The sequence below is a fragment of the Salmo salar genome, chromosome ssa12, assembly GCF_905237065.1.
Source record: "Salmo salar chromosome ssa12, Ssal_v3.1, whole genome shotgun sequence".
Lineage (NCBI taxonomy): Eukaryota > Metazoa > Chordata > Actinopteri > Salmoniformes > Salmonidae > Salmo > Salmo salar.
Window position 1 is genome coordinate 100677102 of NC_059453.1, and position 23291 is coordinate 100700392.

Genomic DNA, 23291 nt, shown 5'->3' on the forward strand with positions numbered 1-23291 from the left:
ACAGCCCCACAGGTACACTACACCTGTCACTCCATACAGCCCCACAGGTACACTACACCTGTCACTCCATACAGCCCCACAGGTACACTACACCTGTCACTCCATACAGCCCCACAGGTACACTACACCTGTCACTCCATACAGCCCCACAGGTACACTACACCTGTCACTCCATACAGCCCCACAGGTACACTACACCTGTCACTCCATACAGCCCCACAGGTACACTACACCTGTCACTCCATACAGCCCCACAGGTACACTACACCTGTCACTCCATACAGCCCCACAGGTACACTACACCTGTCACTCCATACAGCCCCACAGGTACACTACACCTGTCACTCCATACCACAGGTACACTACACCTGTCACTCCATACAGCCCCACAGGTACACTACACCTGTCACTCCATGCACAGGTACACTACACCTGTCACTCCATCCACAGGTACACTACACCTGTCACTCCATACAGCCCCACAGGTACACTACACCTGTCACTCCATACCCACAGGTACACTACACCTGTCACTCCATACAGGTACACTACACCTGTCACTCCATACAGGTACACTACACCTGTCACTCCATCACAGGTACACTACACCTGTCACTCCATACAGCCCCACAGGTACACTACACCTGTCACTCCATACAGCCCCCACAGGTACACTACACCTGTCACTCCATACAGCCCCACAGGTACACTACACCTGTCACTCCATACAGCCTCACAGGTACACTACACCTGTCACTCCATACAGGTACACTACACCTGTCACTCCATACAGGTACACTACACCTGTCACTCCATACAGCCCCACAGGTACACTACACCTGTCACTCCATACAGCCCCACAGGTACACTACACCTGTCACTCCATACAGCCCCACAGGTACACTACACCTGTCACTCCATACAGCCCCACAGGTACACTACACCTGTCACTCCATACAGCCCCACAGGTACACTACACCTGTCACTCCATACAGCCCCACAGGTACACTACACCTGTCACTCCATACAGCCCCACAGGTACACTACACCTGTCACTCCATACAGCCCCACAGGTACACTACACCTGTCACTCCATACAGGTACACTACACCTGTCACTCCATACAGGTACACTACACCTGTCACTCCATACAGCCCCACAGGTACACTACACCTGTCACTCCATACAGCCCCACAGGTACACTACACCTGTCACTCCATACAGCCCCACAGGTACACTACACCTGTCACTCCATACAGCCCCACAGGTACACTACACCTGTCACTCCATACAGCCCCACAGGTACACTACACCTGTCACTCCATACAGCCCCACAGGTACACTACACCTGTCACTCCATACAGCCCCACAGGTACACTACACCTGTCACTCCATACAGCCCCACAGGTACACTACACCTGTCACTCCATACAGGGGTACACTACACCTGTCACTCCATACAGGTACACTACACCTGTCACTCCATACAGGTACACTACACCTGTCACTCCATACAGCCCCACAGGTACACTACACCTGTCACTCCATACAGGTACACTACACCTGTCACTCCATACAGGTACACTACACCTGTCACTCCATACAGGTACACTACACCTGTCACTCCATACAGGTACACTACACCTGTCACTCCATACAGCCCCACAGGTACACTACACCTGTCACTCCATACAGCCACAGGTACACTACACCTGTCACTCCATACAGCCCCACAGGTACACTACACCTGTCACTCCATACAGCCCCACAGGTACACTACACCTGTCACTCCATACAGCCCCACAGGTACACTACACCTGTCACTCCATACAGCCTCACAGGTACACTACACCTGTCACTCCATACAGGTACACTACACCTGTCACTCCATACAGGTACACTACACCTGTCACTCCATACAGGTACACTACACCTGTCACTCCATACAGGTACACTACACCTGTCACTCCATACAGGGACACTACACCTGTCACTCCATACAGGTACACTACACCTGTCACTCCATACAGGTACACTACACCTGTCACTCCATACAGGTACACTACACCTGTCACTCCATACAGGTACACTACACCTGTCACTCCATACAGGTACACTACACCTGTCACTCCATACAGGTACACTACACCTGTCACTCCATACAGCCCCACAGGTACACTACACCTGTCACTCCATACAGCCCCACAGGTACACTACACCTGTCACTCCATACAGCCCCACAGGTACACTACACCTGTCACTCCATACAGCCCCACAGGTACACTACACCTGTCACTCCATACAGCCCCACAGGTACACTACACCTGTCACTCCATACAGCCCCACAGGTACACTACACCTGTCACTCCATACAGGTACACTACACCTGTCACTCCATACAGCCCCACAGGTACACTACACCTGTCACTCCATACAGGTACACTACACCTGTCACTCCATACAGGTACACTACACCTGTCACTCCATACAGCCTCACAGGTACACTACACCTGTCACTCCATACAGCCCCACAGGTACACTACACCTGTCACTCCATACAGCCCCACAGGTACACTACACCTGTCACTCCATACAGCCCCACAGGTACACTACACCTGTCACTCCATACAGCCCCACAGGTACACTACACCTGTCACTCCATACAGGTACACTACACCTGTCACTCCATACAGCCCCACAGGTACAATACACCTGTCACTCCATACAGCCCCACAGGTACACTACACCTGTCACTCCATACAGCCCCACAGGTACACTACACCTGTCACTCCATACAGCCCCACAGGTACACTACACCTGTCACTCCATACAGCCCCCACAGGTACACTACACCTGTCACTCCATACAGCCCCACAGGTACACTACACCTGTCACTCCATACAGGTACACTACACCTGTCACTCCATACACCCCCACAGGTACACTACACCTGTCACTCCATACAGCCCCACAGGTACACTACACCTGTCACTCCATACAGCCCCACAGGTACACTACACCTGTCACTCCATACAGCCCCACAGGTACACTACACCTGTCACTCCATACAGCCCCACAGGTACACTACACCTGTCACTCCATACAGCCCCACAGGTACACTACACCTGTCACTCCATACAGCCCCACAGGTACACTACACCTGTCACTCCATACAGCCCCACGGGTACACTACACCTGTCACTCCATACAGCCCCACAGGTACACTACACCTGTCACTCCATACAGCCCCACAGGTACACTACACCTGTCACTCCATACAGCCCCACAGGTACACTACACCTGTCACTCCATACAGGTACACTACACCTGTCACTCCATACAGGTACACTACACCTGTCACTCCATACAGGTACACTACACCTGTCACTCCATACAGGTACACTACACCTGTCACTCCATACAGGTACACTACACCTGTCACTCCATACAGGTACACTACACCTGTCACTCCATACAGCCCCCACAGGTACACTACACCTGTCACTCCATCCCACAGGTACACTACACCTGTCACTCCATACAGCCCCACAGGTACACTACACCTGTCACTCCATACAGCCCCACAGGTACACTACACCTGTCACTCCATACAGCCCCACAGGTACACTACACCTGTCACTCCATACAGGTACACTACACCTGTCACTCCATACAGGTACACTACACCTGTCACTCCATGCCCACAGGTACACTACACCTGTCACTCCATACAGCCCCACAGGTACACTACACCTGTCACTCCATACAGCCCCACAGGTACACTACACCTGTCACTCCATACAGCCCCACAGGTACACTACACCTGTCACTCCATACAGCCCCACAGGTACACTACACCTGTCACTCCATACAGGTACACTACACCTGTCACTCCATACAGGTACACTACACCTGTCACTCCATACAGGTACACTACACCTGTCACTCCATACAGCCCCACAGGTACACTACACCTGTCACTCCATACAGCCCCACAGGTACACTACACCTGTCACTCCATACAGCCCCACAGGTACACTACACCTGTCACTCCATACAGCCCCACAGGTACACTACACCTGTCACTCCATACAGCCCCACAGGTACACTACACCTGTCACTCCATACAGCCCCACAGGTACACTACACCTGTCACTCCATACAGCCCCACAGGTACACTACACCTGTCACTCCATACAGCCCCACAGGTACACTACACCTGTCACTCCATACAGCCCACAGGTACACTACACCTGTCACTCCATACAGGAAACCCCACAGGTACACTACACCTGTCACTCCATACAGCCTCACAGGTACACTACACCTGTCACTCCATACAGCCCCACAGGTACACTACACCTGTCACTCCATACAGCCCCACAGGTACACTACACCTGTCACTCCATACAGCCCCACAGGTACACTACACCTGTCACTCCATACAGCCCCACAGGTACACTACACCTGTCACTCCATACAGCCCCACAGGTACACTACACCTGTCACTCCATACAGCCCCACAGGTACACTACACCTGTCACTCCATACAGCCCCACAGGTAAACTACACCTGTCACTCCATACAGGTACACTACACCTGTCACTCCATACAGGTACACTACACCTGTCACTCCATACAGGTACACTACACCTGTCACTCCATACAGGTACACTACACCTGTCACTCCATACAGGTACACTACACCTGTCACTCCATACAGGTACACTACACCTGTCACTCCATACAGGTACACTACACCTGTCACTCCATACAGCCCCACAGGTACACTACACCTGTCACTCCATACAGGTACACTACACCTGTCACTCCATACAGCCCCACAGGTACACTACACCTGTCACTCCATACAGCCCCACAGGTACACTACACCTGTCACTCCATACAGCCCCACAGGTACACTACACCTGTCACTCCATACAGCACAGGTACACTACACCTGTCACTCCATACAGGTACACTACACCTGTCACTCCATACAGGTACACTACACCTGTCACTCCATACAGCCCCACAGGTACACTACACCTGTCACTCCATACAGCCCCACAGGTACACTACACCTGTCACTCCATACAGCCCCACAGGTACACTACACCTGTCACTCCATACAGCCCCACAGGTACACTACACCTGTCACTCCATACAGCCCCACAGGTACACTACACCTGTCACTCCATACAGCCCCACAGGTACACTACACCTGTCACTCCATACAGCCCCACAGGTACACTACACCTGTCACTCCATACAGCCCCACAGGTACACTACACCTGTCACTCCATACAGCCCCACAGGTACACTACACCTGTCACTCCATACAGCCCCACAGGTACACTACACCTGTCACTCCATACAGCCCCACAGGTACACTACACCTGTCACTCCATACAGCCCCACAGGTACACTACACCTGTCACTCCATACAGCCCCACAGGTACACTACACCTGTCACTCCATACAGCCCCACAGGTACACTACACCTGTCACTCCATACAGCCCCACAGGTACACTACACCTGTCACTCCATACAGCCACAGGTACACTACACCTGTCACTCCATACAGCCCCACAGGTACACTACACCTGTCACTCCATACAGCCCCACAGGTACACTACACCTGTCACTCCATACAGCCCCACAGGTACACTACACCTGTCACTCCATACAGCCCCACAGGTACACTACACCTGTCACTCCATACAGCCCCACAGGTACACTACACCTGTCACTCCATACAGCCCCACAGGTACACTACACCTGTCACTCCATACAGGTACACTACACCTGTCACTCCAGCTACAGGTACACTACACCTGTCACTCCATACAGGTACACTACACCTGTCACTCCATACAGCCCCACAGGTACACTACACCTGTCACTCCATACAGCCCCACAGGTACACTACACCTGTCACTCCATACAGCCCCACAGGTACACTACACCTGTCACTCCATACAGCCCCACAGGTACACTACACCTGTCACTCCATACAGCCCCACAGGTACACTACACCTGTCACTCCATACAGCCCCACAGGTACACTACACCTGTCACTCCATACAGCCCCACAGGTACACTACACCTGTCACTCCATACAGCCCCACAGGTACACTACACCTGTCACTCCATACAGCCCCACAGGTACACTACACCTGTCACTCCATACAGCCCCACAGGTACACTACACCTGTCACTCCATACAGCCCCACAGGTACACTACACCTGTCACTCCATACAGCCCCACAGGTACACTACACCTGTCACTCCATACAGCCCCACAGGTACACTACACCTGTCACTCCATACAGCCCCACAGGTACACTACACCTGTCACTCCATACAGCCCCACAGGTACACTACACCTGTCACTCCATACAGCCCCACAGGTACACTACACCTGTCACTCCATACAGGTACACTACACCTGTCACTCCATACAGGTACACTACACCTGTCACTCCATACAGGTACACTACACCTGTCACTCCATACAGCCCCACAGGTACACTACACCTGTCACTCCATACAGGTACACTACACCTGTCACTCCATACAGGTACACTACACCTGTCACTCCATACAGGTACACTACACCTGTCACTCCATACAGGTACACTACACCTGTCACTCCATACAGGTACACTACACCTGTCACTCCATGGACACAGGTACACTACACCTGTCACTCCATACAGCCCCACAGGTACACTACACCTGTCACTCCATACAGCCCCACAGGTACACTACACCTGTCACTCCATACAGGTACACTACACCTGTCACTCCATAGCCCCACAGGTACACTACACCTGTCACTCCATACAGCCCCACAGGTACACTACACCTGTCACTCCATACAGCCCCACAGGTACACTACACCTGTCACTCCATACAGCCCCACAGGTACACTACACCTGTCACTCCATACAGCCCCACAGGTACACTACACCTGTCACTCCATACAGCCCCACAGGTACACTACACCTGTCACTCCATACAGCCCCACAGGTACACTACACCTGTCACTCCATACAGCCCCACAGGTACACTACACCTGTCACTCCATACAGCCCCACAGGTACACTACACCTGTCACTCCATACAGCCCCACAGGTACACTACACCTGTCACTCCATACAGCCCCACAGGTACACTACACCTGTCACTCCATACAGCCCCACAGGTACACTACACCTGTCACTCCATACAGCCCCACAGGTACACTACACCTGTCACTCCATACAGCCCCACAGGTACACTACACCTGTCACTCCATACAGCCCCACAGGTACACTACACCTGTCACTCCATACAGCCCCACAGGTACACTACACCTGTCACTCCATACAGCCCCACAGGTACACTACACCTGTCACTCCATACAGCCCCACAGGTACACTACACCTGTCACTCCATACAGCCCCCACAGGTACACTACACCTGTCACTCCATACAGCCCCACAGGTACACTACACCTGTCACTCCATACAGCCCCACAGGTACACTACACCTGTCACTCCATACAGCCCCACAGGTACACTACACCTGTCACTCCATACAGCCCCACAGGTACACTACACCTGTCACTCCATACAGCCCCACAGGTACACTACACCTGTCACTCCATACAGCCCCACAGGTACACTACACCTGTCACTCCATACAGCCCCACAGGTACACTACACCTGTCACTCCATACAGCCCCACAGGTACACTACACCTGTCACTCCATACAGCCCCACAGGTACACTACACCTGTCACTCCATACAGCCCCACAGGTACACTACACCTGTCACTCCATACAGGTACACTACACCTGTCACTCCAACACAGGTACACTACACCTGTCACTCCATACAGGTACACTACACCTGTCACTCCCACAGGTACACTACACCTGTCACTCCATACAGCCCCACAGGTACACTACACCTGTCACTCCATACAGCCCCACAGGTACACTACACCTGTCACTCCATACAGGTACACTACACCTGTCACTCCATACAGGTACACTACACCTGTCACTCCATACAGCCCCACAGGTACACTACACCTGTCACTCCATACAGCCCCACAGGTACACTACACCTGTCACTCCATACAGCCCCACAGGTACACTACACCTGTCACTCCATACAGCCCCACAGGTACACTACACCTGTCACTCCATACAGCCCCACAGGTACACTACACCTGTCACTCCATACAGCCCCACAGGTACACTACACCTGTCACTCCATACAGCCCCACAGGTACACTACACCTGTCACTCCATACAGGTACACTACACCTGTCACTCCATCCCACAGGTACACTACACCTGTCACTCCATACAGCCCCACAGGTACACTACACCTGTCACTCCATACAGGTACACTACACCTGTCACTCCATACAGCCCCACAGGTACACTACACCTGTCACTCCATACAGCCACAGGTACACTACACCTGTCACTCCATACAGCCCCACAGGTACACTACACCTGTCACTCCATACAGCCCCACAGGTACACTACACCTGTCACTCCATACAGCCCCACAGGTACACTACACCTGTCACTCCATACAGCCCCACAGGTACACTACACCTGTCACTCCATACAGGTACACTACACCTGTCACTCCATACAGGTACACTACACCTGTCACTCCATACAGCCCCACAGGTACACTACACCTGTCACTCCATACAGCCCCACAGGTACACTACACCTGTCACTCCATACAGCCCCACAGGTACACTACACCTGTCACTCCATACAGGTACACTACACCTGTCACTCCATACAGCCCCACAGGTACACTACACCTGTCACTCCATACAGCCCCACAGGTACACTACACCTGTCACTCCATACAGCCCCACAGGTACACTACACCTGTCACTCCATACAGCCCCACAGGTACACTACACCTGTCACTCCATACAGCCCCACAGGTACACTACACCTGTCACTCCATACAGGTACACTACACCTGTCACTCCATACAGGTACACTACACCTGTCACTCCATACAGGTACACTACACCTGTCACTCCATACAGCCCCACAGGTACACTACACCTGTCACTCCATACAGCCCCACAGGTACACTACACCTGTCACTCCATACAGCCCCCACAGGTACACTACACCTGTCACTCCATACAGCCCCACAGGTACACTACACCTGTCACTCCATACAGCCCCACAGGTACACTACACCTGTCACTCCATACAGCCCCACAGGTACACTACACCTGTCACTCCATACAGCCCCACAGGTACACTACACCTGTCACTCCATACAGGTACACTACACCTGTCACTCCATACAGGTACACTACACCTGTCACACCATACAGGTACACTACACCTGTCACTCCATACAGCCTCACAGGTACACTACACCTGTCACTCCATACAGCACCACAGGTACACTACACCTGTCACTCCATACAGCCCCACAGGTACACTACACCTGTCACTCCATACAGCCCCACAGGTACACTACACCTGTCACTCCATACAGCCCCACAGGTACACTACACCTGTCACTCCATACAGCCCCACAGGTACACTACACCTGTCACTCCATACAGCCCCACAGGTACACTACACCTGTCACTCCATACAGCCCCACAGGTACACTACACCTGTCACTCCATACAGCCCCACAGGTACACTACACCTGTCACTCCATACAGCCCCACAGGTACACTACACCTGTCACTCCATACAGCCCCACAGGTACACTACACCTGTCACTCCATACAGCCCCACAGGTACACTACACCTGTCACTCCATACAGCCCCACAGGTACACTACACCTGTCACTCCATACAGCCCCACAGGTACACTACACCTGTCACTCCATACAGCCCCACAGGTACACTACACCTGTCACTCCATACAGCCCCACAGGTACACTACACCTGTCACTCCATACAGCCCCACAGGTACACTACACCTGTCACTCCATACAGCCCCACAGGTACACTACACCTGTCACTCCATACAGCCCCACAGGTACACTACACCTGTCACTCCATACAGGCCCCACAGGTACACTACACCTGTCACTCCATACAGCCTCACAGGTACACTACACCTGTCACTCCATACAGGTACACTACACCTGTCACTCCATACAGGTACACTACACCTGTCACTCCATACAGGTACACTACACCTGTCACTCCATACAGGTACACTACACCTGTCACTCCATACAGGTACACTACACCTGTCACTCCATACAGCCCCACAGGTACACTACACCTGTCACTCCATACAGCCCCACAGGTACACTACACCTGTCACTCCATACAGCCCCACAGGTACACTACACCTGTCACTCCAAGCCCCCCACAGGTACACTACACCTGTCACTCCATACAGCCCCACAGGTACACTACACCTGTCACTCCATACAGCCCCACAGGTACACTACACCTGTCACTCCATACAGCCCCACAGGTACACTACACCTGTCACTCCATACAGCCCCACAGGTACACTACACCTGTCACTCCATACAGCCCCACAGGTACACTACACCTGTCACTCCATACAGCCCCACAGGTACACTACACCTGTCACTCCATACAGCCCCACAGGTACACTACACCTGTCACTCCATACAGCCCCACAGGTACACTACACCTGTCACTCCATACAGCCCCACAGGTACACTACACCTGTCACTCCATACAGCCCCACAGGTACACTACACCTGTCACTCCATACAGCCCCACAGGTACACTACACCTGTCACTCCATACAGCCTCACAGGTACACTACACCTGTCACTCCATACAGGTACACTACACCTGTCACTCCATACAGCCTCACAGGTACACTACACCTGTCACTCCATACAGCCCCACAGGTACACTACACCTGTCACTCCATACAGCCCCACAGGTACACTACACCTGTCACTCCATACAGCCCCACAGGTACACTACACCTGTCACTCCATACAGCCCCACAGGTACACTACACCTGTCACTCCATACAGCCCCACAGGTACACTACACCTGTCACTCCATACAGCCCCACAGGTACACTACACCTGTCACTCCATACAGCCCCACAGGTACACTACACCTGTCACTCCATACAGCCCCACAGGTACACTACACCTGTCACTCCATACAGCCCCACAGGTACACTACACCTGTCACTCCATACAGCCCCACAGGTACACTACACCTGTCACTCCATACAGGTACACTACACCTGTCACTCCATACAGGTACACTACACCTGTCACTCCATACAGGTACACTACACCTGTCACTCCATACAGGTACACTACACCTGTCACTCCATACAGGCCACAGGTACACTACACCTGTCACTCCATACAGCCCCACAGGTACACTACACCTGTCACTCCATACAGCCCCACAGGTACACTACACCTGTCACTCCATACAGCCCCACAGGTACACTACACCTGTCACTCCATACAGCCCCACAGGTACACTACACCTGTCACTCCATACAGCCCCACAGGTACACTACACCTGTCACTCCATACAGCCCCACAGGTACACTACACCTGTCACTCCATACAGCCCCACAGGTACACTACACCTGTCACTCCATACAGCCCCACAGGTACACTACACCTGTCACTCCATACAGCCCCACAGGTACACTACACCTGTCACTCCATACAGCCCCACAGGTACACTACACCTGTCACTCCATACAGCCCCACAGGTACACTACACCTGTCACTCCATACAGCCCCACAGGTACACTACACCTGTCACTCCATACAGCCCCACAGGTACACTACACCTGTCACTCCATACAGCCCCACAGGTACACTACACCTGTCACTCCATACAGCCCCACAGGTACACTACACCTGTCACTCCATACAGCCCCACAGGTACACTACACCTGTCACTCCATACAGCCCCACAGGTACACTACACCTGTCACTCCATACAGCCCCACAGGTACACTACACCTGTCACTCCATACAGCCCCACAGGTACACTACACCTGTCACTCCATACAGCCCCACAGGTACACTACACCTGTCACTCCATACAGCCCCACAGGTACACTACACCTGTCACTCCATACAGCCCCACAGGTACACTACACCTGTCACTCCATACAGGTACACTACACCTGTCACTCCATACAGGTACACTACACCTGTCACTCCATACAGCCCCACAGGTACACTACACCTGTCACTCCATACAGGTACACTACACCTGTCACTCCATACAGGTACACTACACCTGTCACTCCATACATGTACACTACACCTGTCACTCCATACAGGTACACTACACCTGTCACTCCATACAGGTACACTACACCTGTCACTCCATACAGGTACACTACACCTGTCACTCCATACAGCCTCACAGGTACACTACACCTGTCACTCCATACAGGTACACTACACCTGTCACTCCATACAGGTACACTACACCTGTCACTCCATACAGCCTCACAGGTACACTACACCTGTCACTCCATACAGCCCCACAGGTACACTACACCTGTCACTCCATACAGCCCCACAGGTACACTACACCTGTCACTCCATACAGCCCCACAGGTACACTACACCTGTCACTCCATACAGCCCCACAGGTACACTACACCTGTCACTCCATACAGCCCCACAGGTACACTACACCTGTCACTCCATACAGGTACACTACACCTGTCACTCCATACAGCCCCACAGGTACACTACACCTGTCACTCCATACAGGTACACTACACCTGTCACTCCATACAGCCCCACAGGTACACTACACCTGTCACTCCATACAGCCCCACAGGTACACTACACCTGTCACTCCATACAGCCTCACAGGTACACTACACCTGTCACTCCATACAGCCCCACAGGTACACTACACCTGTCACTCCATACAGCCCCACAGGTACACTACACCTGTCACTCCATACAGGTACACTACACCTGTCACTCCATACAGACAGGTACACTACACCTGTCACTCCATACAGGTACACTACACCTGTCACTCCATACAGGTACACTACACCTGTCACTCCATACAGCCCCACAGGTACACTACACCTGTCACTCCATACAGGTACACTACACCTGTCACTCCATACAGGTACACTACACCTGTCACTCCATACATGTACACTACACCTGTCACTCCATACAGGTACACTACACCTGTCACTCCATACAGGTACACTACACCTGTCACTACTATAGACTCTAGACCTGCCGCAACGTGCAGTGCATTCAGAAAGTATTCAGACCCCTTGACTTTTTTCACATTTTGTTACGTTACAGCCTTATTCTAAAATCAATTAAAAAAAAATGTTCATCAATCTACACACAATACATTATAATGCCAAAGGAAAAACTGGTTTTTAGACATTTTTGCAAATGTACAATAAAAAATGAAATATCATTTTTACATAAGTATTCAGACCCTTTTCTGAGTATTTTGTTGAAGCACTTTTGGCAGCGATTACAGCCTTGAGTCTTCTTGGGTTTGACGCTACAAGCTTGGCACACGTGTATTTGGGGAGTTTTTCCCATTCTTCTCTGCAGATCCTCAACACAATCCTGTCTCGGAGCTCTACGGACAATTCCTTCAACCTCATGACTTGGTTTTTGCTCTGACATGTTCTGTTAACTGTGGGACCTTTATATAGACAGGTGTGTGCCTTTCCAAATCATGTCCAATCAATTGAATTTACCACAGGTGGACTCCAATCAAGTTGTAGAAACATCTCAAGGATGATCAATGGAAACAGGATGCACCAGAGCTCAATTTAGAGTCTCATAGTGAAGGGTCTGAATACTTATGGAAATAAGGTGTTTCTGTTTTTATTTTAATACATTTCTAAAAACCTGTTTTGGCTTTGTCATTATGGGGGATTGTGTGTAGATTGATGAGGGTGTCACGTCCTGACCCTAGTAAGATGACATTTTCTATAGTAGAGTAGGTCAGGGCGTGACAGGGGGTGTTTTGGGTTGTTCTATGTTTTCTATTTCTATGTTTAAGATCTAGTTGGTCTATTTCTATGTTGGGATTGTTTGGGGTTGATCTCTAATTGGAGGTAGCTGATCCTCATTGCCTCTGATTAGAGATCATATTTAAGTAGGGGTTTTTCTCATTGTTTGTGGGTTATTATCTTTTGAGTAGTGTGTTGTCCTCTCTGCATCACGGTTTGTTGTTTTTGTATATTTAAGTGTATTGCATTCAGTTTCACTTTTAATAAATATGTGGAACTACGAACACGCTGCATTTTGGTCCGCTCCTTCGAACAGCCGTGACAGAGGGAAATGTTATATTTAATCCATTTTAGAATAAGGCTGTAATGTAACAAAATGTGGAAAAAGGGAAGGGGTCTGAATACTTTCTGAATGCACTGTACATGATTTAATTAAACAGTTGAAAGGGAAAGGGGGATACCTAGTCAGCTGAAATGTGTCTTCCGCATTTAACCCAACCACTCTGAATCAGATGATGTGAATGTGTTCTGAGCTGGGAGGGGTCTGTAGTTGCATCATGTGGGTCCCAGTAGTTATATTCAGGTGTAGTTGTATCATGTGGGTCCCAGTAGTTATATTCAGGTGTAGTTGTATCATGTGGGTCCCAGTAGTTATATTCAGGTGTAGTTGTATCATGTGGGTCCCAGTAGTTATATTCAGGTGTAGTTGTATCATGTGGGTCCCAGTAGTTATATTCAGGTGTAGTTGTATCATGTGGGTCCCAGTAGTTATATTCAGGTGTAGTTGTATCATGTGGGTCCCAGTAGTTATATTCAGGGTGTAGTTGTATCATGTGGGTCCCAGTAGTTATATTCAGGTGTAGTTGCATCATGTGGGTCCCAGTAGTTATATTCAGGTGTAGTTGTATCATGTGGGTCCCAGTAGTTATATTCAGGTGTAGTTGTATCATGTGGGTCCCAGTAGTTATATTCAGGTGTAGTTGTATCATGTGGGTCCCAGTAGTTATATTCAGGTGTAGTTGTATCATGTGGGTCCCAGTAGTTATATTCAGGTGTAGTTGTATCATGTGGGTCCCAGTAGTTATATTCAGGTGTAGTTGTATCATGTGGGTCCCAGTAGTTATATTCAGGTGTAGTTGTATCATGTGGGTCCCAGTAGTTATATTCAGGTGTAGTTGTATCATGTGGGTCCCAGTAGTTATATTCAGGTGTAGTTGTATCATGTGGGTCCCAGTAGTTATATTCAGGTGTAGTTGTATCATGTGGGTCCCAGTAGTTATATTCAGGTGTAGTTGTATCATGTGGGTCCCAGTAGTTATATTCAGGTGTAGTTGTATCATGTGGGTCCCAGTAGTTATATTCAGGTGTAGTTGTATCATGTGGGTCCCAGTAGTTATATTCAGGTGTCTGTAGTTGTATCATGTGGGTCCCAGTAGTTATATTCAGGTGTAGTTGTATCATGTGGGTCCCAGTAGTTATATTCAGGTGTAGTTGTATCATGTGGGTCCCAGTAGTTATATTCAGGTGTAGTTGTATCATGTGGGTCCCAGTAGTTATATTCAGGTGTAGTTGTATCATGTGGGTCCCAGTAGTTATATTCAGGTGTGTAGTTGTATCATGTGGGTCCCAGTAGTTATATTCAGGTGTCTGTAGTTGTATCATGTGGGTCCCAGTAGTTATATTCAGGGTCTGTAGTTGTATCATGTGGGTCCCAGTAGTTATATTCAGGTGTAGTTGTATCATGTGGGTCCCAGTAGTTATATTCAGGTATAGTTGTATCATGTGGGTCCCAGTAGTTATATTCAGGTGTAGTTGTATCATGTGGGTACCAGTAGTTATATTCAGGTGTCTGTAGTTGTATCATGTAGGTCCCAGTAGTTATATTCAGGTGTAGTTGTATCATGTGGGTCCCAGTAGTTATATTCAGGTGTAGTTGTATCATGTGGGTCCCAGTAGTTATATTCAGGTGTAGTTGTATCATGTGGGTCCCAGTAGTTATATTCAGGTGTCTGTAGTTGTATCATGTGGGTCCCAGTAGTTATATTCAGGTGTAGTTGTATCATGTGGGTCCCAGTAGTTATATTCAGGTATAGTTGTATCATGTGGGTCCCAGTAGTTATATTCAGGTGTCTGTAGTTGTATCATGTGGGTCCCAGTAGTTATATTCAGGTGTAGTTGTATCATGTGGGTACCAGTAGTTATATTCAGGTGTCTGTACTTCTATCATGTGGGTCCCAGTAGTTATATTCAGGTGTAGTTGTATCATGTGGGTCCCAGTAGTTATATTCAGGTGTCTGTAGTTGTATCATGTGGGTCCCAGTAGTTATATTCAGGTGTCTGTAGTTGTATCATGTGGGTCCCAGTAGTTATATTCAGGTGCAGTTGTATCATGTGGGTCCCAGTAGTTATATTCAGGTGTAGTTGTATCATGTGGGTCCCAGTAGTTATATTCAGGTGTCTGTAGTTGTATCATGTGGGTCCCAGTAGTTATATTCAGGTGTCTGTAGTTGTATCATGTGGGTCCCAGTAGTTATATTCAGGTGTAGTTGTATCATGTGGGTCCCAGTAGTTATATTCAGGGTGTAGTTGTATCATGTGGGTCCCAGTAGTTATATTCAGGGTCTGTAGTTGTATCATGTGGGTCCCAGTAGTTATATTCAGGTGTAGTTGTATCATGTGGGTCCCAGTAGTTATATTCAGGTGTCTGTAGTTGTATCATGTGGGTCCCAGTAGTTATATTCAGGTGTAGTTGTATCATGTGGGTCCCAGTAGTTATATTCAGGTGTAGTTGTAACATGTGGGTCCCAGTAGTTATATTCAGGTGTAGTTGTATCATGTGGGTCCCAGTAGTTATATTCAGGTGTAGTTGTAACATGTGGGTCCCAGTAGTTATATTCAGGTGTAGTTGTATCATGTGGGTCCCAGTAGTTATATTCAGGTGTCTGTAGTTGTATCATGTGGGTCCCAGTAGTTATATTCAGGTGTCTGTAGTTGTATCATGTGGGTCCCAGTAGTTATATTCAGGTGTCTGTAGTTGTATCATGTGGGTCCCAGTAGTTATATTCAGGTGTCTGTAGTTGTATCATGTGGGTCCCAGTAGTTATATTCAGGTGTCTGTAGTTGTATCATGTGGGTCCCAGTAGTTATATTCAGGTGTAGTTGTATCATGTGGGTCCCAGTAGTTATATTCAGGTGTAGTTGTATCATGTGGGTCCCAGTAGTTATATTCAGGTGTAGTTGTATCATGTGGGTCCCAGTAGTTATATTCAGGTGTAGTTGTATCATGTGGGTCCCAGTAGTTATATTCAGGTTTGTAGTTGTATCATGTGGGTCCCAGTAGTTATATTCAGGTGTCTGTAGTTGTATCATGTGGGTCCCAGTAGTTATATTCAGGTGTAGTTGTATCATGTGGGTCCCAGTAGTTATATTCAGGTGTAGTTGTATCATGTGGGTCCCAGTAGTTATATTCAGGTGTAGTTGTATCATGTGGGTCCCAGTAGTTATATTCAGGTGTAGTTGTATCATGTGGGTCCCAGTAGTTATATTCAGGTGTCTGTAGTTGTATCATGTGGGTCCCAGTAGTTATATTCAGGGTCTGTAGTTGTATCATGTGGGTCCCAGTAGTTATATTCAGGTGTCTGTAGTTGTATCATGTGGGTCCCAGTAGTTATATTCAGGTGTCTGTAGTTGTATCATGTGGGTCCCAGTAGTTATATTCAGGTGTAGTTGTATCATGTGGGTCCCAGTAGTTATATTCAGGTGTAGTTGTATCATGTGGGTCCCAGTAGTTATATTCAGGTGTAGTTGTATCATGTGGGTCCCAGTAGTTATATTCAGGTGTAGTTGTATCATGTGGGTCCCAGTAGTTATATTCAGGTGTAGTTGTATCATGTGGGTCCCAGTAGTTATATTCAGGTGTAGTTGTATCATGTGGGTCCCAGTAGTTATATTCAGGTGTAGTTGTATCATGTGGGTCCCAGTAGTTATATTCAGGTGTCTGTAGTTGTATCATGTGGGTCCCAGTAGTTATATTCAGGTGTAGTTGTATCATGTGGGTCCCAGTAGTTATATTCAGGTGTAGTTGTATCATGTGGGTCCCAGTAGTTATATTCAGGTGTAGTTGTATCATGTGGGTCCCAGTAGTTATATTCAGGTGTCTGTAGTTGTATCATGTGGGTCCCAGTAGTTATATTCAGGTGTAGTTGTATCATGTGGGTCCCAGTAGTTATATTCAGGTGTCTGTAGTTGTATCATGTGGGTCCCAGTAGTTCTATTCAGGTGTAGTTGCATCATGTGGGTCCCAGTAGTTATATTCAGGTGTTGTAGTTGTATCATGTGGGTCCCAGTAGTTATATTCAGGTGTAGTTGTATCATGTGGGTCCCAGTAGTTATATTCAGGTGTAGTTGTATCATGTGGGTCCCAGTAGTTATATTCAGGGTCTGTAGTTGTATCATGTGGGTCCCAGTAGTTATATTCAGGTGTAGTTGTATCATGTGGGTCCCAGTAGTTATATTCAGGTGTAGTTGTATCATGTGGGTCCCAGTAGTTATATTCAGGTGTCTGTAGTTGTATCATGTGGGTCCCAGTAGTTATATTCAGGTGTAGTTGTATCATGTGGGTCCCAGTAGTTATATTCAGGTGTAGTTGTAACATGTGGGTCCCAGTAGTTATATTCAGGTGTAGTTGTATCATGTGGGTCCCAGTAGTTATATTCAGGTGTCTGTAGATGTATCATGTGGGTCCCAGTAGTTATATTCAGGTGTCTGTAGTTGTATCATGTGGGTCCCAGTAGTTATATTCAGGTGTCTGTAGTTGTATCATGTGGGTCCCAGTAGTTATATTCAGGTGTCTGTAGTTGTATCATGTGGGTCCCAGTAGTTATATTCAGGTGTCTGTAGTTGTATCATGTGGGTCCCAGTAGTTATATTCAGATGTAGTTGTATCATGTGGGTCCCAGTAGTTATATTCAGGTGTAGTTGTATCATGTGGGTCCCAGTAGTTATATTCAGGTGTAGTTGTATCATGTGGGTCCCAGTAGTTATATTCAGGTGTAGTTGTATCATGTGGGTCCCAGTAGTTATATTCAGGTGTAGTTGTATCATGTGGGTCCCAGTAGTTATATTCAGGTGTCTGTAGTTGTATCATGTGGGTCCCAGTAGTTATATTCAGGTGTAGTTGTATCATGTGGGTCCCAGTAGTTATATTCAGGTGTAGTTGTATCATGTGGGTCCCAGTAGTTATATTCAGGTGTAGTTGTATCATGTGGGTCCCAGTAGTTATATTCAGGTGTAGTTGTATCATGTGGGTCCCAGTAGTTATATTCAGGTGTCTGTAGTTGTATCATGTGGGTCCCAGTAGTTATATTCAGGTGTAGTTGTATCATGTGGGTCCCAGTAGTTATATTCAGGTGTCTGTAGTTGTATCATGTGGGTCCCAGTAGTTATATTCAGGTGTCTGTAGTTGTATCATGTGGGTCCCAGTAGTTATATTCAGGTGTAGTTGTATCATGTGGGTCCCAGTAGTTATATTCAGGTGTAGTTGTATCATGTGGGTCCCAGTAGTTATATTCAGGTGTCTGTAGTTGTATCATGTGGGTCCCAGTAGTTATATTCAGGTGTAGTTGTATCATGTGGGTCCCAGTAGTTATATTCAGGTGTCTGTAGTTGTATCATGTGGGTCCCAGTAGTTATATTCAGGTGTCTGTAGTTGTATCATGTGGGTCCCAGTAGTTATATTCAGGTGTAGTTGTATCATGTGGGTCCCAGTAGTTATATTCAGGTGTCTGTAGTTGTATCATGTGGGTCCCAGTAGTTATATTCAGGTGTAGTTGTAACATGTGGGTCCCAGTAGTTATATTCAGGTATAAGTTGTATTGATCAATGTGTCTGTCTGTAGCTCGTGTCGGTCCCTCTGTGCTTCGTCAGGCGAGGCCGGCCAGAGAAGGAGCAAGAGTGGCGTCCATAGAGACAGGACTGGCGGCTGCTGCAGCCAAACTCTCTCACCAGGTCAGTTGGTCTAACTAAGTGTTGCCAATCAACTACCCACTTGGACTCAATTCAATTGAACCCACTTGTTGGTTTGAGCTCTTACCAACTGAGACTCGGTCCCAGAACACTACGTGCATAGCCTGTAGAAGTTGTAAAAATAAGTAATTTGACTGAAAAACATTTTCACATTTTGCCATGATAGCTAGCTAGCTAATTAGCTAGGCTTGCCTGTCGTCTGTTAACTCACTCGCTGGCTACCAAAGAGCTCAGAAGAAAGTCATTGAATAAAACAATTTTCTCTCCACTTGTAGTAAACTTTCTTGCCACCAGTGATATGTTCCTGTAGTCATAAACTGTTTTCCAAATTACCCCCTATTCCCTGGTATGGCTCCCATAGGGCTCTGGTCAAACATGGTAGCACAATTTGGGGCATGCGGTGTCCTCTGGGATGCAGATATTCCTTTCTTCTTCTTTCCCAGGAGGAACAGCAGAAGACCAAGAAGAAGAAGAAGAAAAGCACCAAAAAGAAGATGGAGGAGGAAGAGGAGGAGCCAGTGAGGAAGCTGAGCAGGTACAGCAGCTCTCCAGAACCAGACGTGGGCCAGAACACTGAGCCGGGCCAGACCAACCACGAGTACTCTTCTGGGGCAGGGGGGCTCCAGCCCATGGCCCCCGGAGTCTTCCTCACACAGAGACGACCCTCCACATCTTCACTGTCTCAGAACAACAACACAGCCAAGGGGGAGCGAGGAGCAGCAGCAGGAGGTGGAGGAGCAGCAGCAGGAGGTGGAGGAGCAGGAGGAGGAGCAGCAGCAGGAGGTGGAGGAGCAGCAGCAGGAGGTGGAGGAGCAGCAGGAGGAGCAGCAGCAGCAGGAGGAGCAGCAGCAGGAGGTGGAGGAGCAGCAGCAGGAGGTGGAGCAGCAGCAGCAGGAGGTGGAGGAGCAGCAGCAGCAGGAGGTGGAGGAGCAGCAGGAGGAGGAGCAGCAGCAGGAGGTGGAGGAGCAGCAGGAGGAGCAGCAGGAGGAGGAGCAGCAGCAGGAGGTGGAGGAGCAGCAGGAGCAGCAGCAGGAGGTGGAGGAGCAGCAGCAGCAGCAGGAGGAGCATCAGCAGCAGGAGGAGGTGGAGGAGCAGCAGCAGCAGGAGGAGCAGGAGGAGGAGAAGGAGCAGCAGGAGGAGCAGCAGCAAAGGGTGAAGGTAAGTGATCTACCTTACCCAAACCAGGAGCCTAGCTCAATTAATCCATTACTACAAACTGGTCTTTGGAGCCAGATAGACCTGTGGTGATTCAACTATCCACACTGCCACCTATAGGTCTAGGTTAGTCCCCTACGTTTCACATATGCTTAAAACAACAGTCTATTAATCAAAGTCTTAACTCTTTCTGTGTCTCTCTCCTCACAGCGAAGCGGCTAAAGAAAGGCATGGCGACGGCCAAACAGAGACTGGGAAAGATCCTCAAGATCCAACGCAACGGAAAGCTCCTCCTTTAACAGGAAGTGACTCATTGAGAACTGCCATTGGTTCCTGATGCAGTACTATTGGCCAATGAACTGGCCGCTTCTCCACCTCCTCTCTTCTGATAGGTCCAGGGCCAACAGAGACAGACTGCTTTATAACTTTCGGATATTAAAGTGTACAGAATACCTGCTAGAAATATTTTTTAAGAAAAATGTGTGTCATTTTACTACAGTCCGTTTATCAGGGGGTCACTAGATATAAACTAGGGCTGCTGTCCAAATGGCACTCTATTCCCTTTATAATGCACTGGTCACCCATAGGGCTCTGGTCAAAAGTAGTGCACTATATTGGGAATAGGGTGCCATTTGGGAACACAGCCTAGAAATACATTGCAGTCATTCCATTCTAGGGTGGAGTATAGGTTGAATTACAGGTTATTCATAGGGAATTCATTCCTGCTATTTGGATGTGGCTTATCATTACCTTGCCAATGTTGTTCATGATTTTAGGACATAAATGTTTTCCTCTGTCCTCCTCAGACCAGACATAGCCTGAAATCCAGTCTGTTTGTTTTAATATTCCACTCCAAACATATTTGGCATGATGAGTGGGATGTTTAGCACAAACAATGTTGATTACAGGCTAGACCCAGACCTTCACTAGAAACATTCTCCTCCACGCTATTTCTTTCTTTCCTGTAAGCACTATCAGTTATGATATTTATTGTCCTAATATAATGTCAAGGAAAGCCAAAAAGGCACTTATGAAACGACTATTAAGCACAAAATATGAGGAGATTTTCAGAGTAATCTCAGATGTGAAATACGATGACGGTTACAAACAGATCAGCATCTTCTCACCATCTACCATCACTTCGATTTGAAGACTATTGTACGTTAAATATTGTGATTATAAACCATCGTCTTCCCTCAGACGGCGTAATTCTAACGCGACTAGCGCATCCCGGAGATATCTGTTTTGCAAATCTTGGAAGTCATCTCTAAAAACAAAGTTTTTTGCTCATCTGCCTAACACTTCTGGCTACGGACTACTACAGTAAACCATCAGACTGGCTAGGGACTACTACAGTAAACCATCAGACTGGCTAGGGACTACTACAGTAAACCATCAGACTGGCTAGGGACTACTACAGTAAACCATCAGACTGGCTAGGGACTACTACAGTAAACCATCAGACTGGCTAGGGACTACTACAGTAAACCATCAGACTGGCTAGGGACTACTACAGTAAACCATCAGACTGGCTAGGGACTACTACAGTAAACCATCAGACTGGCTAGGGACTACTACATTAAACCATCAGACTGGCTAGGGACTACTACAGTAAACCATCAGACTGGCTAGGGACTACTACAGTAAACCATCAGACTGGCTAGGGACTACTACAGTAAACCATCAGACTGGCTAGGGACTACTACAGTAAACCATCAGACTGGCTAGGGACTACTACAGTAAACCATCAGACTGGCTAGGGACTACTACAGTAAACCATCAGACTGGCTAGGGACTACTACAGTAAACCATCAGACTGGCTAGGGACTACTACAGTAAACCATCAGACTGGCTAGGGACTACTACAGTAAACCATCAGACTGGCTAGGGACTACTACAGTAAACCATCAGACTGGCTAGGGACTACTACAGTAAACCATCAGACTGGCTAGGGACTACTACAGTAAACCATCAGACTGGCTAGGGACTACTACAGTAAACCATCAGACTGGCTAGGGACTACTACAGTAAACCATCAGACTGGCTAGGGACTACTACAGTAAACCATCAGACTGGCTAGGGACTACTACAGTAAACCATCAGA

General features: G+C 48.6%; 1 protein-coding gene across 1 annotated transcript in view; it reads left to right on the forward strand.

Annotated features, from left to right (window-relative positions):
• The window catches only part of phf2 (PHD finger protein 2), a 208180-nt gene extending 186535 nt beyond the window's left edge, over nucleotides 1-21645 (forward strand). Inside the window, exons 20-22 of the mRNA XM_045692003.1 lie at nucleotides 19905-20014; nucleotides 20476-20782; nucleotides 21398-21645. Of these exons, the coding sequence (XP_045547959.1) occupies nucleotides 19905-20014; nucleotides 20476-20782; nucleotides 21398-21486 (506 nt within the window). The 3' untranslated portion in view covers nucleotides 21487-21645. The remainder of the gene's footprint in view (nucleotides 1-19904; nucleotides 20015-20475; nucleotides 20783-21397) is intronic.
• The last annotated feature ends 1646 nt before the right edge of the window (nucleotides 21646-23291 follow it).